The sequence below is a fragment of the Leucoraja erinacea genome, chromosome 6 (assembly GCF_028641065.1).
Source record: "Leucoraja erinacea ecotype New England chromosome 6, Leri_hhj_1, whole genome shotgun sequence".
Classification (NCBI taxonomy): domain Eukaryota; kingdom Metazoa; phylum Chordata; class Chondrichthyes; order Rajiformes; family Rajidae; genus Leucoraja; species Leucoraja erinaceus.
Genome location: NC_073382.1, coordinates 58,986,841 through 59,008,477, shown reverse-complemented (window position 1 = coordinate 59,008,477; position 21,637 = coordinate 58,986,841). Strand labels below are relative to the sequence as shown.

The window sequence follows — 21,637 nt, the reverse complement described above, 5'->3', positions numbered from 1 at the left end:
TTTGCGGCAAAAACAAAGGGGCAGATTATTATCTCAATGGGGTTAGGTTAGGTAAGGGGGAGGTACAGCGAGACCTGGGTGTCCTTGTACACCGGTCACTGAAAGTTGGCGTGCAGGTACAGCAGGCAGTGAAGAAAGCTAATGGAATGTTGGCCTTCATAACAAGAGGATTTCAGTATAGGAGTAAAAAGGTTCTTCTGCAGTTGTACAGGGCTCTGGTGAGACCACATCTGGAGTATTGTGTACAGTTTTGGTCTCCTAATTTGAGGAAGAACATCCTTGTGATTGAAGCAGTGCAGCGTAGGTTCACGAGATTGATCCCTGGGGTGGCGGGACTGTCATATGAGGAAAGATTGAAAAGACTAGGCTTGTATTCACTGGAGTTTAGAAAGATGAGGGGGGGTCTTATAGAAACATATAAAATTATAAAATGACTGGACAAGCTAGATGCAGGAAAAATGTTCCCAATGTTGGGTGAGTCCAGAACCAGGGGCCACAGTCTTAGAATAAAGGGGAGGTCATTTAAGACTGAGGTGAGAAAAAACGTTTTCACCCAGAGAGTTGTGAATTTATGGAATTCCCTGCCACAGAGGGCAGTGGAGGCCAAGTCACTGGATGGATTTAAGAGAGAGTTAGATAGAGCTCTAGGGGCTAGTGGAGTCAAGGGATATGGGGAGAAGGCAGGCACAGGTTATTGATAGGGGATGATCAGCCATGATCACAATGAATGGTGGTGCTGGCTCCAAGGGCCGAATGGCCTCCACCTGCACCTATTGTCTATGTTTCTATGTAAGGTGGGAATAGGGTTGTGCATACGTGTTGTAGGTATATAACTGTTCCTGAATCTGGTGGTCTGAGAGTTCAAGCTCTATGCGAAAGTAGAAGCAAGAAGAGGGCCCAGCCCGGATTGTGGGGATCATTGATGATAGATAGCAACTCCTTGCAACAGCACCTCATGTAGATGCTTTTGATGGTGAGGAGGGCAGTGCTTCTGATGGGCTTTGCTGAGACCACTGTTCTCTACACCCTCTTGCATTCTTATGCATTGGAATTGCTGTAACAGGTTATGACGCACCCTGTCAGGATTCTTCTCACTGTTCATCTGTAGAAGATTGTTGGAGCAATTACTGGACCTATTTATATGTCTATGAATGTAGAGCAACTGGCACCCTATTGCGTGATTACTTCTATCAGCTAGGCCCAGGGCAGATCATCTGAGATGTTCATGCCTGGGAATTTGAAGCTGCCAACTGTCCCTATTGCTAATAAACCAATGAAAGTTAGCAACTTCCCCTTTGAGTCAATAATTTGTTCCTTGGTTTTGTTGGCATTAAGTGAGAAGTTGTTATTGTGACACTACTGAACCAGGTGTCTCACTCCTGTTCACTGACTCATCACCTGTAATTCGGCCTCCTACCGTGGTGTCATTGATGAATTTATAGATGGCATTGGAACTGTGCTTGCTCAATCCAACAGATGCTGCTGGATTGGGTGAATCTTTGTTTAATAATCCGACATCTGCAATTTTTTTTGTTTTCCAGACCCTCCTTACTCTTGTACTCCAATCCTATTTCAATAAAGATTATATTATTTGCTTTTCTAATTTTCTGTAACAGTAACAGGCACAGCACCAAACCCTGAAGCACACCATTAGTCACAGGTCTTCAGTCCGAGAAGCAACTGTCCGTCATCACACTCTGCTTTCTTCAATGAAGCCAATTTTCCATCCATTCAGCTATCCATTCAGCTATCTCTCCATGGATCCCATGCAGTCTATCCTTCCAGAGCAGCCTACCATGTTGAACCTTCTTGAATGCTTTGCTGAAGTCCATACATACGACATCTACAGCGCTACCTCATCAACCTTTGTGGTCACATCTTCAAAAAATTCAATCAGATTTGTGAGACACAAACTCCCATGTACAAACCCATGCTGACTATCACTAATCAGCCGTCGTCCTGCCAAATGCCTGTATGAATGAATTAATACATTATTGTCATATGTGACAAGTCACAGTGATTTCTTTGTTTTGCACACCCAAGATATGCAGAGTAGCCACATAAAGGATGCCAACAAAGTATATCCTAGCCATCAGAATATTCTCCAGTAACTTTCCAACTACAGATGTTAAGGTCACGGGCCTTCAGTTCCCAGCGTTTTCCCTACAACCCTTCTTGAATAGAGGCACAACATTTGTCACCCTCCAGTCTTCTGCCACCTCCTGTATTTAATGACGACTCGTAAATTTCAATTGGTTTCAATTTCCTTTCTGGATTCCTAGTGTATATATGATCATACCCGAGTGATTTGTCTACCTTCAAACACGATAGGATCTTCAGCACCTCTTCGACCATAATACTGACTGCTCTCAAGACACTTCCATTGACTTCCCCAAATTCCTCCGTCCTCCTGTCTTTCTCGGTAAAAACAGGAGAAATACTAATTGAGGAACTTGCTCATCTCCTGTAGCTCCACACAAAGTTGACCGCTTTGATTCCTCAGAGGTCCCACTATCTCTCTGGTTAACCTTTTTCCTTTATGCATTGATAAAATTTCTTGGGATTGTCCTTAATCTTTTCTGATAGAGCTATCCTGGCCCCTTTTTGCCCTTCTGATTTCTTTTTTTAGTTTACTCCTTTGCTCCTGAAACTCTTCCAGGGAATCACTTGATCCCAGCTGCCTATACCTTTCCCATGCATCCTTCTTATCCTTGACCAATGCCTCAATTTCCCTCGTCATCCAAGCATGTTCTGCAAATCTCAGTGTAGACAGTTCCATGCTTTTCCGGGACACATCAGTCTTGCTGCTAACATGGATAAAGGGCAGAGCTGGTAGTGCTGCTGCCTCATAGTTTCAGTCATCCATGTACAATCCTGTGTTCAGGTGCTGTCAATGAGTAGTGTGCACCTTCTGCCAGTAACTGTGGGTGCTTCCCACAGCTACGCTGACTTTCTCCCACATCCCAAAGATATGCAGGTCGTCAAGTTATTGGCTGCTAGGAATGGATGGTAGGATAATTGGGGAGTTAATAGAGATGTCAGAAAATATAATGTAATTCTCTCACATGATTGGGCTGCAGTGACAGATGACATGAGCTTGATGGGTTGAACAGCCTCATTCTGTGTCAAAAGATGTAGCAAAAAAGTTGATCTGTAAAGGCAGTCCAGTTACAGCACTTGATATCAAGGAAACACAGAGCATAAAAAAGGTCACATAATCCAGAACCAAGATACAAATGAAAGGGTGAATTTGAATTGTCTATAACTACACACTAGTTGATATCACCCAATTTAGAGAACAATTCTTAGTTCAGTTTAGACATACAGCGCGGAAACAGGCCCTTTTGCTCACCGAGTAAATGTACTAGCACTATCCTACACACTAGGGCCAATTTACAATCTTTACCATTAACCTACAATCCTGTCTATCTTTGGAATGTGGGAAGAAACCGGAGCAACTGAGGAAACCCCAGTTTGTGGGAAACCCCATGCGGTCACGTGGAGAACGTACAAACTCCGTACAGACAACAACCGTAGTCAGGACCGAACCTGGGTCTCTGGCGCTGTAAGGCAGCAACTCTACCGTATTTATAAGATTACAAATGATAATTTATTTCAAATACTATCTTTAAGTCAGATTTTTACATGGCAACTCAGTGTGTTCTAATGTCTTACACGTTTATACTTAGTATGATTATGCCTAACGTATATTGTCACTGAGCTGTATGCAAACAAAAACAATTTTAGGTACATGTGACGATAAAGTACCATTGAAATGTACGGTCTAATGCTGGAATATGTGTTTTATGTACACTGCAAGTGAATGTACACTTCCAACTAATTGAAATTATTGACCGCTTCAAATCCGCGAGGATCAGCCACTTCCTCCCCTTCTGCAACTCTTGGACAGAGAGGAAGCAATGGGCGCGCCAGCAAATCAAACACTCGTTCAGTTATTTCCTCATTAGGAAATGTTGTCACTGCCATCCCATGTAAGGAAGCGTCAGAAACCGGAAATTAGCGCAACCTATAAAGAAATCCCCAGTACCAGCAGCCGCCGTTAACTTTAGCTGGAGAAATAGCCAGCATTTGTGTTGTTGCTGGGCGGAGAAGTTGCAGTGCAGGCGCGTGCTCCGGGACTTCAGCGAGGGTGCTGTCCGGAAGCGCTGCGCTGCTAGAGTGACAACAATATTCCAACAGTATGCAGGTCAGCAACATGTGCTTTCTTTGCAATTTGCTTAAATCGTACAGAGCCGCGAGTAAAAGCGACGTGTATTCTTGAGAATATGATGTACTAAGTGATTATACTACTAAAGCCCAACTCGCGTACAAAGCAGCTGTATTTTTACAACCTTTTCTTATGCCCGTGTCTTTTTGGCTACCCTTCTGAGGTTCTCTTTGAAATCACGCCTATTTTTGTTATTAGTGATTTGCGCAGGTATGCTTGAAATGTATTGAAAATGTACACGGGAAGATAAGTTGAATGAATGATACTTTATTATCACATGTGACATGTCCCAGTGAGATTCTTTGTTTTGCTACACAAGTATGCAAAGAGTTGCCAACAGTAGCGCGCTGCAAAGTTGCCAACAGTAGCGCGCTGACAAAGTTACAAAGCATTACACAATGGTTCCCCTTTGCTCTCTGGCGCCCCCCCACGATGGGCACCCTTGTTCTCTTGGCGCCACCGCCCCCCTCCCCCGACCAGCACCCACCGCTTGTCCCGTATAACCAACATCTCATCAAATAATGAAAAATCGGTGTCGTGTGGTATTTTTTAATTGAAAAAATATATAGGCCCTAACAATCTTGTAAAGTTGACAGCGAGTACTTTACTGTTCACATTGTTCCATTTCCAAAGTAGACAACAGGGACCAGTCCATTTTTACATAATGACTTGTAAATCTACATCTGCACATCGCAAGTAATTTTGTCAAAAATTTAATTAGCCACAAAATACCAAATGAGGCTCCAATATTGGTCACGTTATTGCAAGTCTTTCAGTCTTGGGCTGAATGAGAATTTGGAGAGTCCTTCCAATACTCCGTCTGCTTAGAAACATGTTTGTCATTGCAGAAAATCCACTTTTGTAAAAGTAGTAGAATGAAATGTAAATAAGATTTTAAGTGACACTTTGGCAAGTTCTGGATTGATTTTTATTTGGGTGATGTCGGGGTTTGAAATTGTAACTTCAGGCCCTTGTCACTTGATGCTACAGTAGTTTGCCCCCTATTATTGGCAGCAGTGAGTCTCACTGCTAAACAGATGAGAGTGCTTTGCAAACCTTTTATTTGTGTTGATTTTTTGGGGTGAATTGTATTATTTTTTGTAGAGTGAAATTGACGTCTTTAACATCCTCAAATCAATTGTGCTAAAGTTTCCATAAATTGGAAGCAGGGGTGGCACGGAGACACAGTGGAAGAGTTGCTGTCTTACAGTGCCAGAGACATGGGTTTGAAACTGACCATGGATGCTGTCTGTACGTAGTTTGCACGTTCTCCCCATGACCGCGTGGGTTTTCTCCAGGTGCTGAGGCTTTTTCCCGCACTCCAAAGCTGTACAGGATTGTAGGTTAATTGGCTATGGTAGAAATTGTAAAATTGTCTGTAGTATGTAGGGTAGTGTAGTGTACAGGGATCTCTGGTCGGTGTGGGCTGAAGGGCCTGTGTCCGCGCTGTATCTCTAAACTGAAGCATTGTGTTGCTTGGATGTTTGGTGCAACTTCCATCACTCTGGTCATTTGGTCATTGTGGCTACACCATTGATGCAAGTTACAAAGCAGCAGTCCTATAGGAGTTTAAGAAGGAACTGCAGATGCTGGAAAATCGAATGTAGACAAAAATGCTGGAGAAACTCAGCAGGTGAGTCAGCATCTATGGAGCGAAGGAAATAAGCAACGTTTCGGGTTGAATCCCTTCTTCAGACTGATGTGATGGTGGGGGAGGCGGGAAGAAGAAAGGAAGAGGTGGAGCCAGTGGGCTGAGGGAGAGCTGAGAAGGGGAGGAGAAAGTAGGGACTACCTGAAATTAGAAAAGTCAATGTTCATACCGCTGGGGTGCAAACTGCCCAAGCGAAATATGAGGTGCTGCTCCTCCAATTTACGGTGGTCCTCATTCTGGCCATGGAGGAGGCTGAGGACAAAAAGGTCGGATTTGGAATGGGAGGGGGAGTTGAAGTGCTGAGCCACCGGTAGATCAGGTTGGTTATTGCGAACGGAGCGGTGGTGTTTGGCGAAGCGATCGCCAAGCCTACGCTTGGTCTCACCGATGTAGAGCAGCTGACACCTAGAGCAGCGAATGCAATAGATGAGGTTGGAGGAAGTGCAGGTGAACCTCTGCTTCACCTGGAAAGACTGCTTGGGTCCTTGAATGGAGTCAAGGGGGAGGTAAAGCGACAAGTGTAGCATTTCTTGCGATTGCAAGGGAATGTGCCTGTAGAGGGGGTGGTTTGGGTGGGAAGGGACGAATTGATCAGGGAGTTCGGGAGGGAGCATTCTCTGTGGAAAGCAGACAGGGGAGGAGATGGGAAGATGTGGCAAGTGGTGGGATCATGTTGGAGGTGGCGAAAATATCGGAAGATTATTTGTTGTATGTGACGGCTGGTAGGATGGAAGGTGAGGACAAGGGGGACGTCCCTTGTTGCGAATGGGGGGATGGGGAATGAGAGCAGAGTCACGGGGTATAGAAGAGACCCTGGTGAGAGCCTCATTTATAGTAGAAGAGGGGAACCCCCATTCCCTGAAGAATGAGGACATCTCCGATGCCCTGGTGTGGAACACCTCATCCTGGGTGCTGATCTGGCGTAGACAGAGGAATTGGGAGTAGGGGATGGAGTTCTTACAGGAAGCAGGGTGGGAAGAAGTGTAGTCCAAATAGCCATGGGAGTTTACAATGGATGTCGGTCAGTAGTCTTATCACCTGTGGAGAACTATCCTTTAGGAGTCCATGTTCAGTTCCATAGCTATGCAGAACTAACATTTCAGCATTTGTTGTTTTTTGTGACTAATTCACTGCAAAATAAATCCCCTTCATAGGCATCTCCATTCATGGGCGTAGTGCATGTAAACAAGCATCACTTTACAAATGTTTTGTAACTGTTGGGATTTGGTGTCTTCTGCAATATCAGTAGTTACCTATGAGACAACTGTATCAATTGATAATGAATATAGCTGATTTTCTTGTGTAGGAATGATCAGCAGATGCTGGTTTAAATCGAAGATAGACACAAAAAGCTGGAGTAACAGTGGGTCAAGCTGCATCTCTGGAGAAAAGGAATAGATGACATTTTGGGTTGTGACCCTTCTTAAGACGGAGTCAGGGGAAGGGGAAACAACATATAGATGGTGATATAGAGAGATATAAAACAAATGCATGAAAGATATGCAAAAAAGGTAATGGTGATCAAGGTAACAGTCTATTGTTGGCTGTGAGCTAGGTGATAATGAGTTGTAGAGGCAATGAAACGCACCAGAACGACAGTGAAACTAGTACATGATTAGGGTGGGGAATGGACGGAGAAATAGGGGATACAAGGGTTACGAAGTTAGAGAAATCAATATTCATCCTGAATGTAGGAAGGAACTGCAGAAGGTACACAAAGCTGGAGAAACTCAGCGGGTGCAGCAGCATCTATGGAGCCAAGAAAAAAGGCAACGTTTCGGGCCGAAACCCTTCTTCAGACTGATCGGGGGTGGGGGGGGAGGCGGGGAGAAGAAAGGAAAAAGGAGGAGGAGCTCGAAGGCTGGGGATGGGAGGAGACAGCAGGAGGGCTGAGGAAGGGGAGGAGACAGCAAGGACTAACAAAATTGGGAGTAATAAAACTGTGGTATTGAGTCTGGGTAAGGATGTGGTCGTACAGTTGGAGGGCAGGAGGATCACAGAGAGGGGGCAGTTAGTGAGGGGGTTGTGGAACTGTCTCCGGAGAGAGGAGGAGAACTAAAGGAACTGCAGATGCAGGTTTAAACCAAAGATAGACAAAATACTGGAGTAATTCGGCAGGATGGGTAGCATCTCTGGAGAGAAGGAATGGGTGATGTTTCTGGTCGAGATCCTTCTTCGGACGCTTCTGAAGCAGGGTCCCTACCTGAAACGTCACCCTTTCCTTCTCCTCCATAGATGTTACCTGTCCCGCCGAGTTACTGCAACATTTGTGTCTACAATATTCATACTGCTGGTTTGTAAGCTGCACAAGTGAAATATGAGATGCTGTTTCTCCAATTTGTATTTGGCCTCACTCTGACAATGGAGGTGGTCCATTATCGGAAGGTTAGAATGGCAGGGGGCGTTAATGTTTGGCAACTAGGAGATCATGTAGGTGGACTGCGCGAAGGTGTTCAACGACATGATCGCCCAGTCTACGTTTGGTCTCACCAAGGTATTAGTCCACACCTGGAACAACGGATACAGTAAATGAGGTTGTAGGAGGTGCAAGTGAACCTCTGCCTAACCTGCAAGGACTGCCGGGGTCCCTGAACAGTCGTGATCCCGACAGTCCGTTCAATTTGGCAGAGGTTCACTTGCACCTCCTCGAACCTCATCTACTGTATCCATTGTTCCAGGTGTGACACCTCCTCCCTCAACCCTGTCCAGGGACCCGGACAGTTGTTTCAGGTTTGCTGCAGTGCATCTTTTACATAATGCACCGTGGAGGGAGTGTCAATTCGTTAATGATGTGATAATGTTCAAATTCAAGTCGAGTTTTATTTGTCACTTGCACATAAAGTGCATGTGAAATGAATTTGCCAGCAGCGGTACAATAAAATAGAACACACAATACACAATAAAAAAATGTAACACAAACATCCAACACGGCATTCATCACTGTGGTGGAAGGCACAAAAATTGGCCAGTCCTCCTCCATTTCCCCCGTGGGCGGGACCTCAACCCTCCACAGTCGCCCCTGTGGGCGTCCAGATGTTCAGACAAGGTAAGTCCTGAATCGGTGCCTCCTCACCAGAGACTGCGGCTTTAAGTTGGTGTAGCCGCAGGCCAGCGGTCGAAGATCTAAAGTCGCCACCATGCCGCAGCAAGAAGCACAGCAGACTGCAGGGCTGGTGGTCGGAGCTCCTCTCCAGGGATTCCCGGCAAGGGACCCAGCTCTGGATGGTAAGCCCCCGCCACGCCCGTGGTAGTAGGCCGCAGACTGGGTCCCCAAAGAGGGATCCCAGGCTCCGGATACTGGAGCTCCGCAGAACGCGGCTTCAGGCTGCCATGGGCCAGCGAACGGAGTGCTCCCTTCTGGCGACCCCGGCGAGGGCTCGCCCGCTCTGCGACGAAAGCCTCCTCGCGGCGCCCGCTGCTGAAGCCCCGGGCACGTCTCCGGGAAAGGCCGCACCGATCCTCGATGTTAGGCCACGGGGAGGCGACATGGAAAAAGTCGCCTGTCCGTGGAGGAGGCGAACAAAACTGTTTCCCCCTTCCCCCCCCCCCCCCACACAAGACACAGAGAAACATTATAAACACACACTGAGACACTAACAAAAAAAAAAGTGCCTTGTGCTGGCTTGCAGCGCCCCCCCACCGACCTATTCTGAGTGCGGTTGGAGTTGTGCTCATTCAAGCAGGTGGAGAACTATCAATTACACTCCTTGCTGGTCCTTGTAGATGGTGGAGTGACTTGGGGCAATTGAGGATCTTTTGCCAGAATGTATTATGTATGGCTTGATTCAAAGGTTTATATTGTCATAATGGCTCTCCACGCCAAAGGAAATGGTTATCTCTTTCCCTATAGAGTGTCATTGGCTGAGGAAGTTCATGAATAAAAAGAGGAGAGCTTTCAAATGGAATATTTGCTGGCAAAAAATGTCTGTGGTTTGTCGTGAAGAGTGAAAAAGGGAAAAGAGATTGAGGTGTGAAGAATTCCTGTTTTGATATCCACACCACTGCCTCGCCCAAGACTGTAATTATATCTGTTCTAGTGATGATTTATGCTTTTTCGTCCTGTTAGGAACCTCCAGAGGTACAGTGGAAAGCCTTTATTGTTGCATGCTATCCAGTCAAGGAAAAGACTATACATGATTACACTCAAGCTGTACACGTTGTATAATTACAGGATAAAGAGTATATTTAGCTGCTGTTGAAATGAAGATTTAAGAGTGAAGCAAAAGGGGTTGGACAGGCTAGATGCAGGAAGATTGTTCCTGATGTTGGGGAAGTCCAGAACAAGGTATCACAGTTTAAGGATAAGGGGGAAATCTTTTAGGACTGAGATGAGAAAAACATTTTTTACACAGAGAGTGGTGAATCTCTGGAATTCTCTGCCACAGAATGTAGTTGAGGCCAGTTCATTGACTATATTTAAGAGGGAGTTAGATGTGGCCCTTGTAACTAAAGGGGTCAGGAGGTATGGAGAGAAAGCAGGTACAGGATACTGAGTTGGATGATCAGCCATGATCATATTGAATGGCAGTGCAGGCTCGAAGGGCCGAATGGCTTACTCCTGCATCTATTTTTTCTATGTTTCTATGTAATGTGTGCTAACAGATCTCCTTCTGGTACTAGCACACAAAAGATCACCTGGCTTCAGTGCCAACAAAATTGATCAGAGTGGTGTTGCTTTTTTTTAAATAAGGTATTTTCATCTGTCCAGGCTGGATAAACCCTGTCCATGGCCGGTCTTGGACTGTTTCAGGAGTCTCGTGTTATGTATACAAAGAATGAGGCCTGTGCAAGAGTCGGCTGACTGCACTTGGGCTTCAATGCTGGGGATGTTGGTGTAAGAATTGTTGGCATATCCTTCCAATGAATTCCAAGGATTTTGCAGAGATTGCATTGGTGGTATCTTTCCACCGTCTGACCGGCTAGTCCAGTTCTCAGAAGCAGAGAAGAGGGCAGATTCACTGCTGCTGGCAGACAATGTTTCGTGCCAGGTCTGAGATCTTAATCTTCCAACATCAGTTTCCACAATTGTCAGTGGTATGTTTTAGCATCAATATTGACATTTGCTGAGAGGTAGCTCTTGAGATGCAAGAAATGTTTTCCAGGATCTGCTGTGAATCTTTTATTGCTGAAGGTCAATGTTGTGCAGCAGGGGCAGTTTGATAGCAGACCATTGTCTTCTAGATGTGGAGTGTAAGAACAATGCACTTGTATACTTTAATGTATTAGTGCATGAATGATTCGGCGAAGAAGTTAACAATGGCTTAGAGCTGAGTCTTTGAACTTGCATGAGCTTGAGGGTTGTCTTTCTGCTGTGGCTCAACTGCCAAGGTTTGGATGATCAATTGTTGCTGTAAATTGAACCATTTCTCATTGGTACTGAAAACTAACTCCATGCCTGGGGGCAATTTTGTTGGAGATGAGGTGCAGCATTGCAGTGAGAACGTTTTGGCCGGCACAGTGGTGCAATTGGAAGAGCTGCTGCCTAGCAGTGCTTGAGACCCAAGGTTGGGTGCTGACTGGAGAGTTTGCACGTTCTCCCTGTGACCATGTGGGTTTCCCCCAACATCCAACAGGAAGAGGAGGTAATGTAATTTGATAGAAACGCTACGAGGTTTGAGCCTTTGGGATGTGAGCCATATATAATGGAGCACCACAGTTGTTGTCTTTCTTTGTAATAAAATACAACAATGGTTACTCATCTGATTCCACTCCACTGTAGCTCAGCGTAATCATCTAAGCATAGTAGATATCAAAGTAGTCTTTTTCCTCCAGGTGCACCAAATACTATTTTCCCTGAAACAATCAATTTTCTTATTGTGCACTTATTTTCTTTAGGATCCAAATGCAGACACCGAGTGGAATGACATTTTGCGGAAAAAAGGCATCCTTCCTCCTAAAGAGAATCCAGATAAAGAAAATGAGGCACTGGAGGAGGAGCTCATTCAGAACCAGCAGTCGGTTGGTAAGTGAAGAGCTAATTTATTTGTCTGGAATTGACTGACCCTTCAGACAATTGACTGTTCCTTCATCGGGAATCTCTGGCAGAGGTCTAGCCATGCCTGTAGGTACTGGTCTGGAAGCAAATGGCTAATCCCACTGACCCACTGCTTCCTGGTAGTGGCAGTTGATATCAGAGGCCCTGCCCGTAATGGCAGGGCCTCTGAGGCACAGTGCTGTTCCTCCCTTTGAAATGCCTGTCACTCTATTCGTTGCTAGCTAAGTTCAGGGCAGAAATGTTCTAGTTATAAAATGCTGCAAGCGATTTCTAATAATTGTTCATTGTATCAGACATTCACAAACAAAAATTCGCAATTGACATTTAAAAAAAAAAAAAAAAAAATTTAAATGAACTAAAGCGTGTTTAAAAAAGAGTAAAATATATATTTTTTAACATTTATTTTACCCTTTTCTTCCTGCAATCCCCTTTTAATACAATGGGATCTTGCATTCTTAATCAGAGTGACTATGTTCCCAGCTTGTTGCTAAGGAATTTTCATTAACACTGCACACTTTTGATGGTATTCTGTGAAATAGATTTGGTTTTCTTAATCTCAGTTGCTTCACTTTTTGATTGTACCAACACAGAAGACTGGAACTTGCTGCCATTGAAGTTGTTAAAAGCTGGCAGATCTATTCAGCACGACTGGTCATAGCAAATATTGAACTGCTTCTTCCTCTCTGTTATTTAATTCTTCTGAATGGCTCTTCCATAAACTAGGATACTGTCCAATTCACCTTTACCCCATTGTGGACATTGGACTATGTTAATGGAGCTGCTATGCTACAATGCTGAGAATTATATTCTGTATTTATGTATGGATTATCTGATATGTTTGGATAGCATGCAAAACAAGGCTTTTCTCCTCGTATACATTTTCAATAATAAAACTTAACATTACCACAGCTGATAATTACATAGGGATATCTGATATTTCATAGGGCCATGATTAGCTATTAGTTTTGTGCTAAGATATTTTGAGTGTTGACCTGGTATCCAGATTTGTAGTTGACTGCTCCATATCCATAACCTCGACATCCTGTCAGACTAGTTCTTGTCACCATCTACCAGACAACAAACTGTTGAAGGTGGTGTCGCTGTGCTTGTAATCAGAGGTTTTGACTGATCTGGTGAAACAAATTCAAATCTAGCCATGGCATAAATGGAATTTCAATTCAGGTAAATTAAATATATTCCTCCTGCCTTGTTCTAACCTGTGTCAAAGCAAGCAACAAAGTAATTTTGTATTGCTTCAACCTTTTTGTTTAAAGAAAATATCACACGGTTCTGATTGTACTCTTTATTAATGGCACGTGTGCCAATATTGTTTGCAAAGGACATCCTCTTTTATATGTACTAACTGGCAGTGTCAGATTTTCATTTTAAATGGCTGGTTTCCAGAAATAGTTAGCTGATAAATCCACTTGTTTTTTGCAGTTAAAAGATATGAAGACATGACCTTGGAAGAGCTGGAAGAAAATGAGGATGAATTTGGTGAGGAAGATGAAAGAGCCATTGAGATGTACAGGTAAACAACATGATGTTCTAGGTTATATGAAGGTGTAGGAAAAGCAGATCTGTCTTTTTACAAGTTCCGGCAAATATGAGTGCATCCTCATCCTCATTGGAACTTACAGAATAATGAAAGGCATAGATAGAATGGACGTGGAAACTATGTTTCCACTGGCAGGCGAGTCCATGACCAGAGGCCTTAGAATGAAAGGGTACTCTTTTAGAAAGGAAGTGAGGAGGAACTTCTTTAGTCAGAAGGTAGTTAATCTGTGGAACTCATTACCACAGGGAGCTGTGGAAATTGTCAGTTGATATTTTTAAGGCAGAGATAGCCAAATTCTTGATTAGAACGGGTGTTGAGGGTTCTGGGGAGAAGGCAGGAAAATAGGATTAAGAGGCAGAGATCAACCATGGTTGAATGGCAGAGTAGACTCGATGGGCTCTGCAATCAGACAGAGCGTGTCTTGGTGTGTAATCTCCTATTTTGATTGTTATCACAATTGGGCTTGTTTTATTTTTTTTCTCCCAAAAGCTGAAGAGTGGGGATGTTGTGTGATGCAGTATTTATGTAGGGCATTCTGAAGGGCACATGAAAGAACATTTTTTTTTTTGCAGATTGTTAACTGGGAATTATAGGTTCTAATTAATTTTATTTTTTTTTACAAATTAAGCAATTCTTTTCAGGTTAATGCCACTGTAATAACATTGGAGCACTGCTTTGTGCAACTTTTGGATAAGATGTTAAATACAGTCTTCAGCTGCCCCATGGATATTAAAGGTCCTTGGGTCTTATTTTGCAGAACAGGAGAGTGATTATCATTGTCTTGGCCAGTATCACTCAAACACATTTTCTGGTTGTTACCTGATGTTTCTGGGTGACTACTGCATACATTGGCTGCTGTACTTCCCACTTCACACATTGCCCACACTTCAAAAAGTCTCCCACTGACGAAAATGTTTGTGTTGTCCTGAGGTACTGAAGGGGTTATGAAAATGAAAGGCTATTTTGCTTTTATTTTATTAATCAAATAGATTATAGTTTCTTGTTTTTTTTTCATAACTTTTGACTGCAATTAACTATTAAAATAAGGACCAGCCTAATGGCGATTTTTGCCATTTAAAAAATATAAATGGTACAGTAAATTCAGCAGAGGATTATGTGTGTGATAAATGATTCTTTTGCATTTATTAGAAATTAAATGTTGCTGTTTTATCACAAATTTGATTTTGGTGATCTTTTGGATGATGTGATAAATGTGCAAGAATCTTTTGATGACATGATCCAATGAACAATGCAAACTACTTAGATTTATGTAAAAATATGCTTGCAACATGTAGCAAATTGCACTTTACTAATGAGTAGTACAGGTGCACAACCTTTTATCCGACAGCCTTGGGACCAGACACTTTTCGTAATTTGGAATTTGTCGGTCTTCGGAATGGAAATTTTTTAGCGTAGATTTTAATGGCTGGCTCAGTGGTAGAGTGCTCGGCTCATATCCGCAAGGTCGCGAGTTTGCGCCTTGATCCCGGCAGTTCCTCGGTCGCGAGTTTGAGTCTTCAGTGTAGTTTTTTTCTTGCAGAATAAATGTCTGTATGAAATGCAGTGTGTTGAATGAATTCCTGAATTTGTAAATGTGACCGCAGCATTGAATCACTTCTCGTACTCATGTCACCCTAGCGGGGCTACATGCCCTTAGGCGGCCTAAGGCGACATTTTCACACTCTTATATCCGTGTGCAGCAGAGGCGCCAAACGTGAGCTTTGGTGTGCAGACGACATCCTGGAAAAAATGTCTGGTTTCTTCCAGGTAGGCGATATACCCTCCAGGGCAATATACCCTCCACTTCTCTTTTTAGTTCCCCTTTCTTCCAGGACCGACCTGAGGTTCCGCTGTCACCTCTGCGGGCCACCCTCGGTGAACGCTCACTCAACTTTGTCTTGGGATTCCTACTCTCCCGGTCAATGTACCCTCACCTTCTATTTTATGAATGGGGATTTAGTTCCCCTTTCGTCGAGGACCGACCGGAGGTTCCGCTGTCACCTCTGCGGGCCGCCCTCGGTGAACGTCCTGTCTCCCTGTCCCTGGGATAGTAGGGGGCGATCAAACAGCACAATACCCCCCTCCCCCCCACCCCCAACTCCAGAGGAATCCGCTCCCCGATGGGCCGCTACGGCGACAAGTGGCATTTCGCCCACAGCCCGAGCTGCGCGACCTCAAGAACAAGACGCACCTTGCGCACCATCAGATTCTGCCCCTCTGGAGTTGGAGCGGGGCTGGGCTGGAGTTGCTGATCTGGGATCTCCGTGCTTGCAGTGGGCCTGGGGGTCGGTGTCCCGATGAGGGGGCACAGCTCGGGCTGTGGGCGAACTGCCACTTGTCGCCGTAGCGGCCCATCGGGGAGCGGCTTCTGGTGGTCCCGATGTCTCCCGCTAGTTCGCAGTTTTCCTCTGGAGTTGGAGCGGGGCTGGGCTAGAGTTGTTGCTGGCTGTGAGTCTCTGGGATCTCCGTGCTTGCAGTGGGCCTGGGGGTCGGTGTCCAGCCCAGCCCCGCTCCAACTCCAGAGGAACCCGGGTGGCAGATGAGGGGGCGCAGCTCGGGCTGTGGGCGAACTGCCACTTGTCGCTGTAGCGGCGCATCGGGGAGCGGCTTCTGGTGGTCCTGACGTCTCTCAGCTCCTGTCCAGGGGGGTGGCCGGAGACGTCAGGACCAACAGGAACCCGCTCCCCGATACGCCGCTACAGCGACAAGTGGCAGTTCGCCCACAGCCCGAGCTGCGCCCCCTCATCTGCAACCCGGGTTCCTCTGGAGTTGGAGCGGGGCTGGGCTAGAGTTGCTGCTGGCTGTGAGTCTCTGGGATCTCCGTGCTTGCAGTCGGTGTCCTGTTGGTCCTGAAGTCTCCGGTCACCCCCTAGACTGGAGCTGAGACTGGGAACTGTACCGCCCTTGCCCCCTCCCTCTGCAACTGCAAACAACTCCACAGTTCCCAGTCTCAGCTCCTGTACAGGGGGTGGCCGGAGAAGTCACAGCCCGAGCTGCGCCACCTCATCCGCAACCTCAAGACCAAGACGCACCTTGCACACCATCAGCTTCGGTCCCTACGGGGAGCGTGTTCCTCTGGAATTGGAACGGGGCTGGGCTGCTGCTGGCTGTGGGTCTCTGGGATCTCCGTGCTTGCAGTGGGCCTGGGGGTCGGTGTCCCGTTGGGCCTGACATCTCCGGTGACTGGCACTAGCTCCGACGTGAAGGCAGTGCAAAGCCCCCGCGCCGGTGCAATGGGCGGGGAGCTGGAGAGGGGAGGGAAGGGGTCACACACATGGCCTGGAAGCAGAGGGGTGTAGGTGGGGTGAAACGTAAGGGAGCGACAATTTGCTGCTGCCTGCACGCTGAGTTAAAAAGTTCTCATGCAAGACTCACGATCCACTGTGTATCGTGAGTCTACCGTGGGAATTTTTTAACTGAGCGGGCAGGCGGCAGCAGTTTGTCAATTATTAACCCTCCCGCGCAATATACCCTCACCTTCTCTTTTATGAATGGGGATTTAGTTTCCCTTTCTTCGAGGACCGACCGGAGGTTCCGCTGTCACCTCTGCGGGCCGCCCTCCGTGAACGTTTTCAAGGACCTTTTTTCAAGGACTGAAAAAATGTCGCTATTCGGAGGTTTTCGTTATTTGGATCTTCGGATAAAAGGTTGTGCACCTGTATATCATTTTTGCTTTGCAGAAGTCTACACTGTTTTGTCCTATTTGGTAACATTTTGGGTCATCAGTAGGACAGTTGGACTGCCTCTATCATGGCGTTTATTCTGTTTATACACGTCAGATGCCTTGGTGAAGCTCATTGGAAAATATAGTTGGGGGATGAGAGATAACCTTCACTTTGAGGATACCATTTGTTTAATGAAATTGCTCTCAAGCTGAAGCTCCATGAGTCTCCCAGGGGATAGTCTTTCCTCCTCTTCACACTAATTTCATACCAAATTTATACTTTGTGTAGTGGATGATAAGGGACCAGAAATAATGGAGGAATGTGGTTGCTCTATCAAAACTGCTTCACGGTTGACTTAATTGGCCTAGTTATAAATAGCACATGCTTTTCACTGCTTGAATGTCTGAACGATTCATTGGTTAACTAGTGATTTAATATTTTCCAGGCAACAAAGACTAACGGAATGGAAAGCAAAACAGATGATGAAATTGTTTGGAGAAGTTTTGGAAATTTCTGGACCAGACTATGTACAAGAAGTGACTAAAGCTGGCGAGAGTCTGTGGGTAATACTGCACCTTTACAAACAAGGGTGAGTTTTGGGGTTTTTGTTTCATTCTCAGTATTGAATTTATTTGGCATTGCTGATATTTATTGTTTATTCTTTCATGCGATTGAAATGAAGAGTCAGTTAAGAGCAAAGAACATTTAATTACGGCACCTGCACTTCATGGAGCAGAACGATAAATTACAGATCATCAATCCAATATGATGCAGCCAACAGCTCCGATATTTGATGTATACCTTTTTATTTAAATCTAAGTGTAACGCAAGACTACTTCTGTTCTTTGGCTTAAATTTTATGGGCAGAATATTATAGGCATTTTATCTGAGCTTGTAATTTGAAATTCCCCCACCTCAACTGAGCCCAACAGATGTGTTACAAAGATAAATGATTTTTCAGACCTGTTCATCCATCTTGCAGCCAGTAAATGTTACAAATATTTGAACTTTATAAAATATTAATTCAGTTCATGACTTAATTGTTTTTCTGAATTGGCGATCTAGTCAAATTATTTTTTCTAAGTCTTCCGTTTCTTTAAAAAGAGCACTTGCAAATATTAGCTCATCTTAACTGAAACGGACTCTTGGCAAAACTTGTTGATTATGTAGTTAGATGATTTTGCAGTTCTCTGATATTGTTTCTCTTTATGTACTAGGATACCTTTATGTGCCTTGATAAATAGGCATCTAAGTGAACTGGCAAGGAAGTTCCCAGAGACTAAATTTATTAGAGCTATCTCCACAACCTGCATAGCCAACTATCCGGACAGAAACCTCCCAACAGTCTTTATTTACCGCAATGGCGATATCAAAGCACAATATGTTGGACCCTTGTTATTTGGAGGCATGAAGTTAACACAAGATGGTAAGTGATTAATTTGTGCAAAGCCGCAATTATCCAAATTTATATTTTTCAGTATTAAATAATTGAGCTATGTGACGTCATTTGGTGAAAATTGTGCATTACAGCTTTTTCAGTCTGAAATTATAATCCATGGAATTGGATTTTTTGGCAGTAATCTGCCTGGTAGAATTGTCGAACAATGGACAAGGGGGTATAACATTACTCTTTCAAAATAAAGCCCAGAGATTGTCGCAGGAAAGGTTATTCAAGTACAAATGGGTCAGGAGCATTCCATTAGGTCTTCATTCCTCAAACCACTAGAAACTCATCGCATATGATTTGTTTGCAGTTATCTTTCTCTGCCATCTTGTCCATGTGGTCGCGTATGAAATTCCAACCATCATTCATTCTATCTTTTTGATATTCAATGCAGATTTGACCAATTTGCTTTGAAAATCTGAATTATAATTATGAATTGTAAAAAAAAATGCCATCTTTTATCTCTAGAGATTGTCAATAAACTTTTAACTCGTATGAATGACAGTCTGATAATTTCCACCCTTCATATGTTTATCGCCATCATCTTTTTGGATGGTTCATCAACTTGTCCATTCACTAATTGTAGACCAACAATTTTTGATCGATTCCAATTTTATTATATTTGATTTACTTAGTTTAGTGATAGTGTGGAAATGGGACCCTTCGATCCAATGAGTCCACGCCAACCAATGTCACCCGTACACTTGTTTTATGTTATCCCAGTTTTGCATCCTAAACAGCAGGGACAATTTACAGACACAAGTCAACCTGCAGGTCTTTGAAATGTGGGAGGAAACCAGAGCACCTGGGAAGCCCTACGCAGTCACAGGGAGAACATACAAACTCCATGCAGACCGTGTCTTTAGTCAGGATGGAACCTGGGTCTCTGAGGCTGTAAGCTTATGTAATATTATGCCTTATGTAATTAGTCACTATATTGCAGAAAGGGGAGCTTGTATATCTGTAATTGATTAAGCAATAAATATTTGAATGTAATGTGAAATGCTAATAAGCCTATTTTCTCGAACATAGTTCATGGTGGCCTTTGTTAGCACTTGGCACAGTCTGCCAATAAATAAGACCTTGTACATTATATATAGTTTTATTCAGGTACTGGTCAATATTTATCCTCGATTAACACACCAAAGGCAGTTAAGCTTTTCTCTAGCTTGCTGTTTGTCAAAAGCTATTGGATGGAAGTTAATTTTGAAATTTGCCTATGTTCAGTTGTGACTGCACTTCTGCAATTATTGCTTGGACAGTACATTGAGGCTTGTGTATTTGTAAAGCACTAAGCAAGTTTGATTATTTGCTGTTTTTCTATTTCTATTGCTGGAACCATTTTAGCAAGTGTGACCTTCTGTGAGAGAAGCAATAGTTGTCTTGTGCTCTATGTCCTTGCACTTGTTTCATGTGCTACAGTGTAGTGAATTATCACAAACATTTCTGGCAAATACAATCCTAACACAAGCCAGCATTTTCAAGAGATGGCATTCCTCACAATGACTCCCTCGAGCATATTCAAAGCATCTTTTAACTACAGTTACTGAGAGGTTGTGATCTCTGGGTTTATCTATCTGGCATTTGGCCTTAATGGAAATTATATGATGTTTCTCAAGTTTGCTAAGGGATTTATTGGAACAAAGAAAGACTTGGGTTAGGAATTGAATGAAGAACTACAGTTACAGGGAACTAGATGCTCTGGTTTCCCCTTGCAGGTTAATGGAGGCACTCTGCAAAGTGTTCGCCCAATCTATATTTGGTTTCCCCTGCATAGAGGTTGGTGGGTTTAACATTGAAGACAATGAACTCCTGTCCTTATTCTGACTTGGAGAATTAAATATTATAACAATGATTTTTCTGTTGTCCTTTATTTCCATACTTCACTTTCATTGAAGAAATGGAATGGATGCTGTCGAGTTGTGGTGCAATCAAAACTGAACTGGAAGAAAATCCAAGAAAACAAATTGAAGATAGGATGATGTCATCCATCAAGACTAGTGTTCCATCAAAGGACAGTGATTCTGAAGAAGATTAGTAATTTAAGTGCAGTGGGGTAGAGCTTCCAATAAGGGCGTTGAAAGTAATTCTTATGTAGAGTGAATCAAAGATCATGACTGTTTTTGTTCCCTGAATTGCAGAATGCAGAATCTGCCATGACCCTGCAAAACCAAACACACTTAAAAGGGAATTTCAAATTAAAATTAAAAAATATTTTAAAATGCTTAAGTGGTCATTTGATGAAGGCTGATTTGTTTAATTGCAGAAGATGGGTTTGTCATGTGAAATAAGAACACTTGCTGTTCAAAAGCTAAATACTGCAGATGGTGGAAATCTAAAATAAAACCTGGAAATGCTGGGAAATGTCTGTAGAGAGAAACTGGTCGATTCTGTGTTCAATGGTCATATTCAACGACAGAACTGGGAAAATTTTGAAATAAAACGACAGCTAATTTGCAAAGAAGATGAAGAGAACAAAACTGAGATTTGAGACTGGGTGGAGACTAGGAGAGATGCCACTGATGGTGTTGAGTGGCCAAGGTGTGTAAATAATAGAGTTTGAATTGGGAGGAAGTGGAAGAACTCTACAGATACTAGAAGATTTTTTGAGCATTTTCTTTTTTTCACCATTTCAGATTTCTGCTGATGCTGAAATCTGAAATGCATTGTATTTCAGGAATCTTTACCACCTTCTTTTAGCCAGCAACTCCCATCTCTTCAAACACTCAATCCCTACAAGTCTCTGTGATATTGCAGACTCTCCCCTTCATTCTCCCTGGTTTCTCTGTAATTTATTTCCAACTTCTCACAGTACCGATAGTTGGTGATTTAACCAAATGTGAAACCGGTTTCTCTCAACTGATGGTAGACAAAAATGCTGGAGAAACTCAGCGGGTGAGGCGGGAAGAAGAAAGGAAGAGGTGTAACTGATGTTGCCAGACCTGAGATCGGTGACTTCATATTGACAATGTACCACTTGTTCAGTAATCTGTTTCTTTAAGCATTGATAATGATATTTAAAAATAAATGTTTTCTTGTTGGAATGAACCATAGTGATCATGTTTGCTAGTAAAATAACAATAGGATTCAGAGAGC

The 21,637-nt window shown here is 43.8% G+C and overlaps 1 protein-coding gene across 1 annotated transcript; it reads left to right on the top strand.

Moving 5' to 3' along the window:
• Nucleotides 1-4,055: 4,055 nt before the first annotated feature.
• pdcl3 (phosducin-like 3) lies at nt 4,056-21,633 on the top strand. The gene is made up of 6 exons (XM_055637166.1): nt 4,056-4,207; nt 11,715-11,841; nt 13,315-13,405; nt 17,543-17,686; nt 18,315-18,523; nt 20,440-21,633. Exons 1-6 carry the CDS (start codon nt 4,202-4,204, stop codon nt 20,577-20,579), a joined length of 717 nt encoding a protein of 238 aa, XP_055493141.1. The 5' UTR covers nt 4,056-4,201; the 3' UTR covers nt 20,580-21,633.
• Nucleotides 21,634-21,637: the final 4 nt, after the last annotated feature.

Excerpts from the sequence above, each read along its gene's own strand:
- pdcl3 (XM_055637166.1), top strand. Across the intron at positions 11,842-13,314 it reads TCAGAACCAGCAGTCGGTTG|TTAAAAGATATGAAGACATG; the intron begins GTAAGTGAAGAG and ends TGTTTTTTGCAG. Across the intron at positions 18,524-20,439 it reads CATGAAGTTAACACAAGATG|AAATGGAATGGATGCTGTCG; the intron begins GTAAGTGATTAA and ends CTTTCATTGAAG.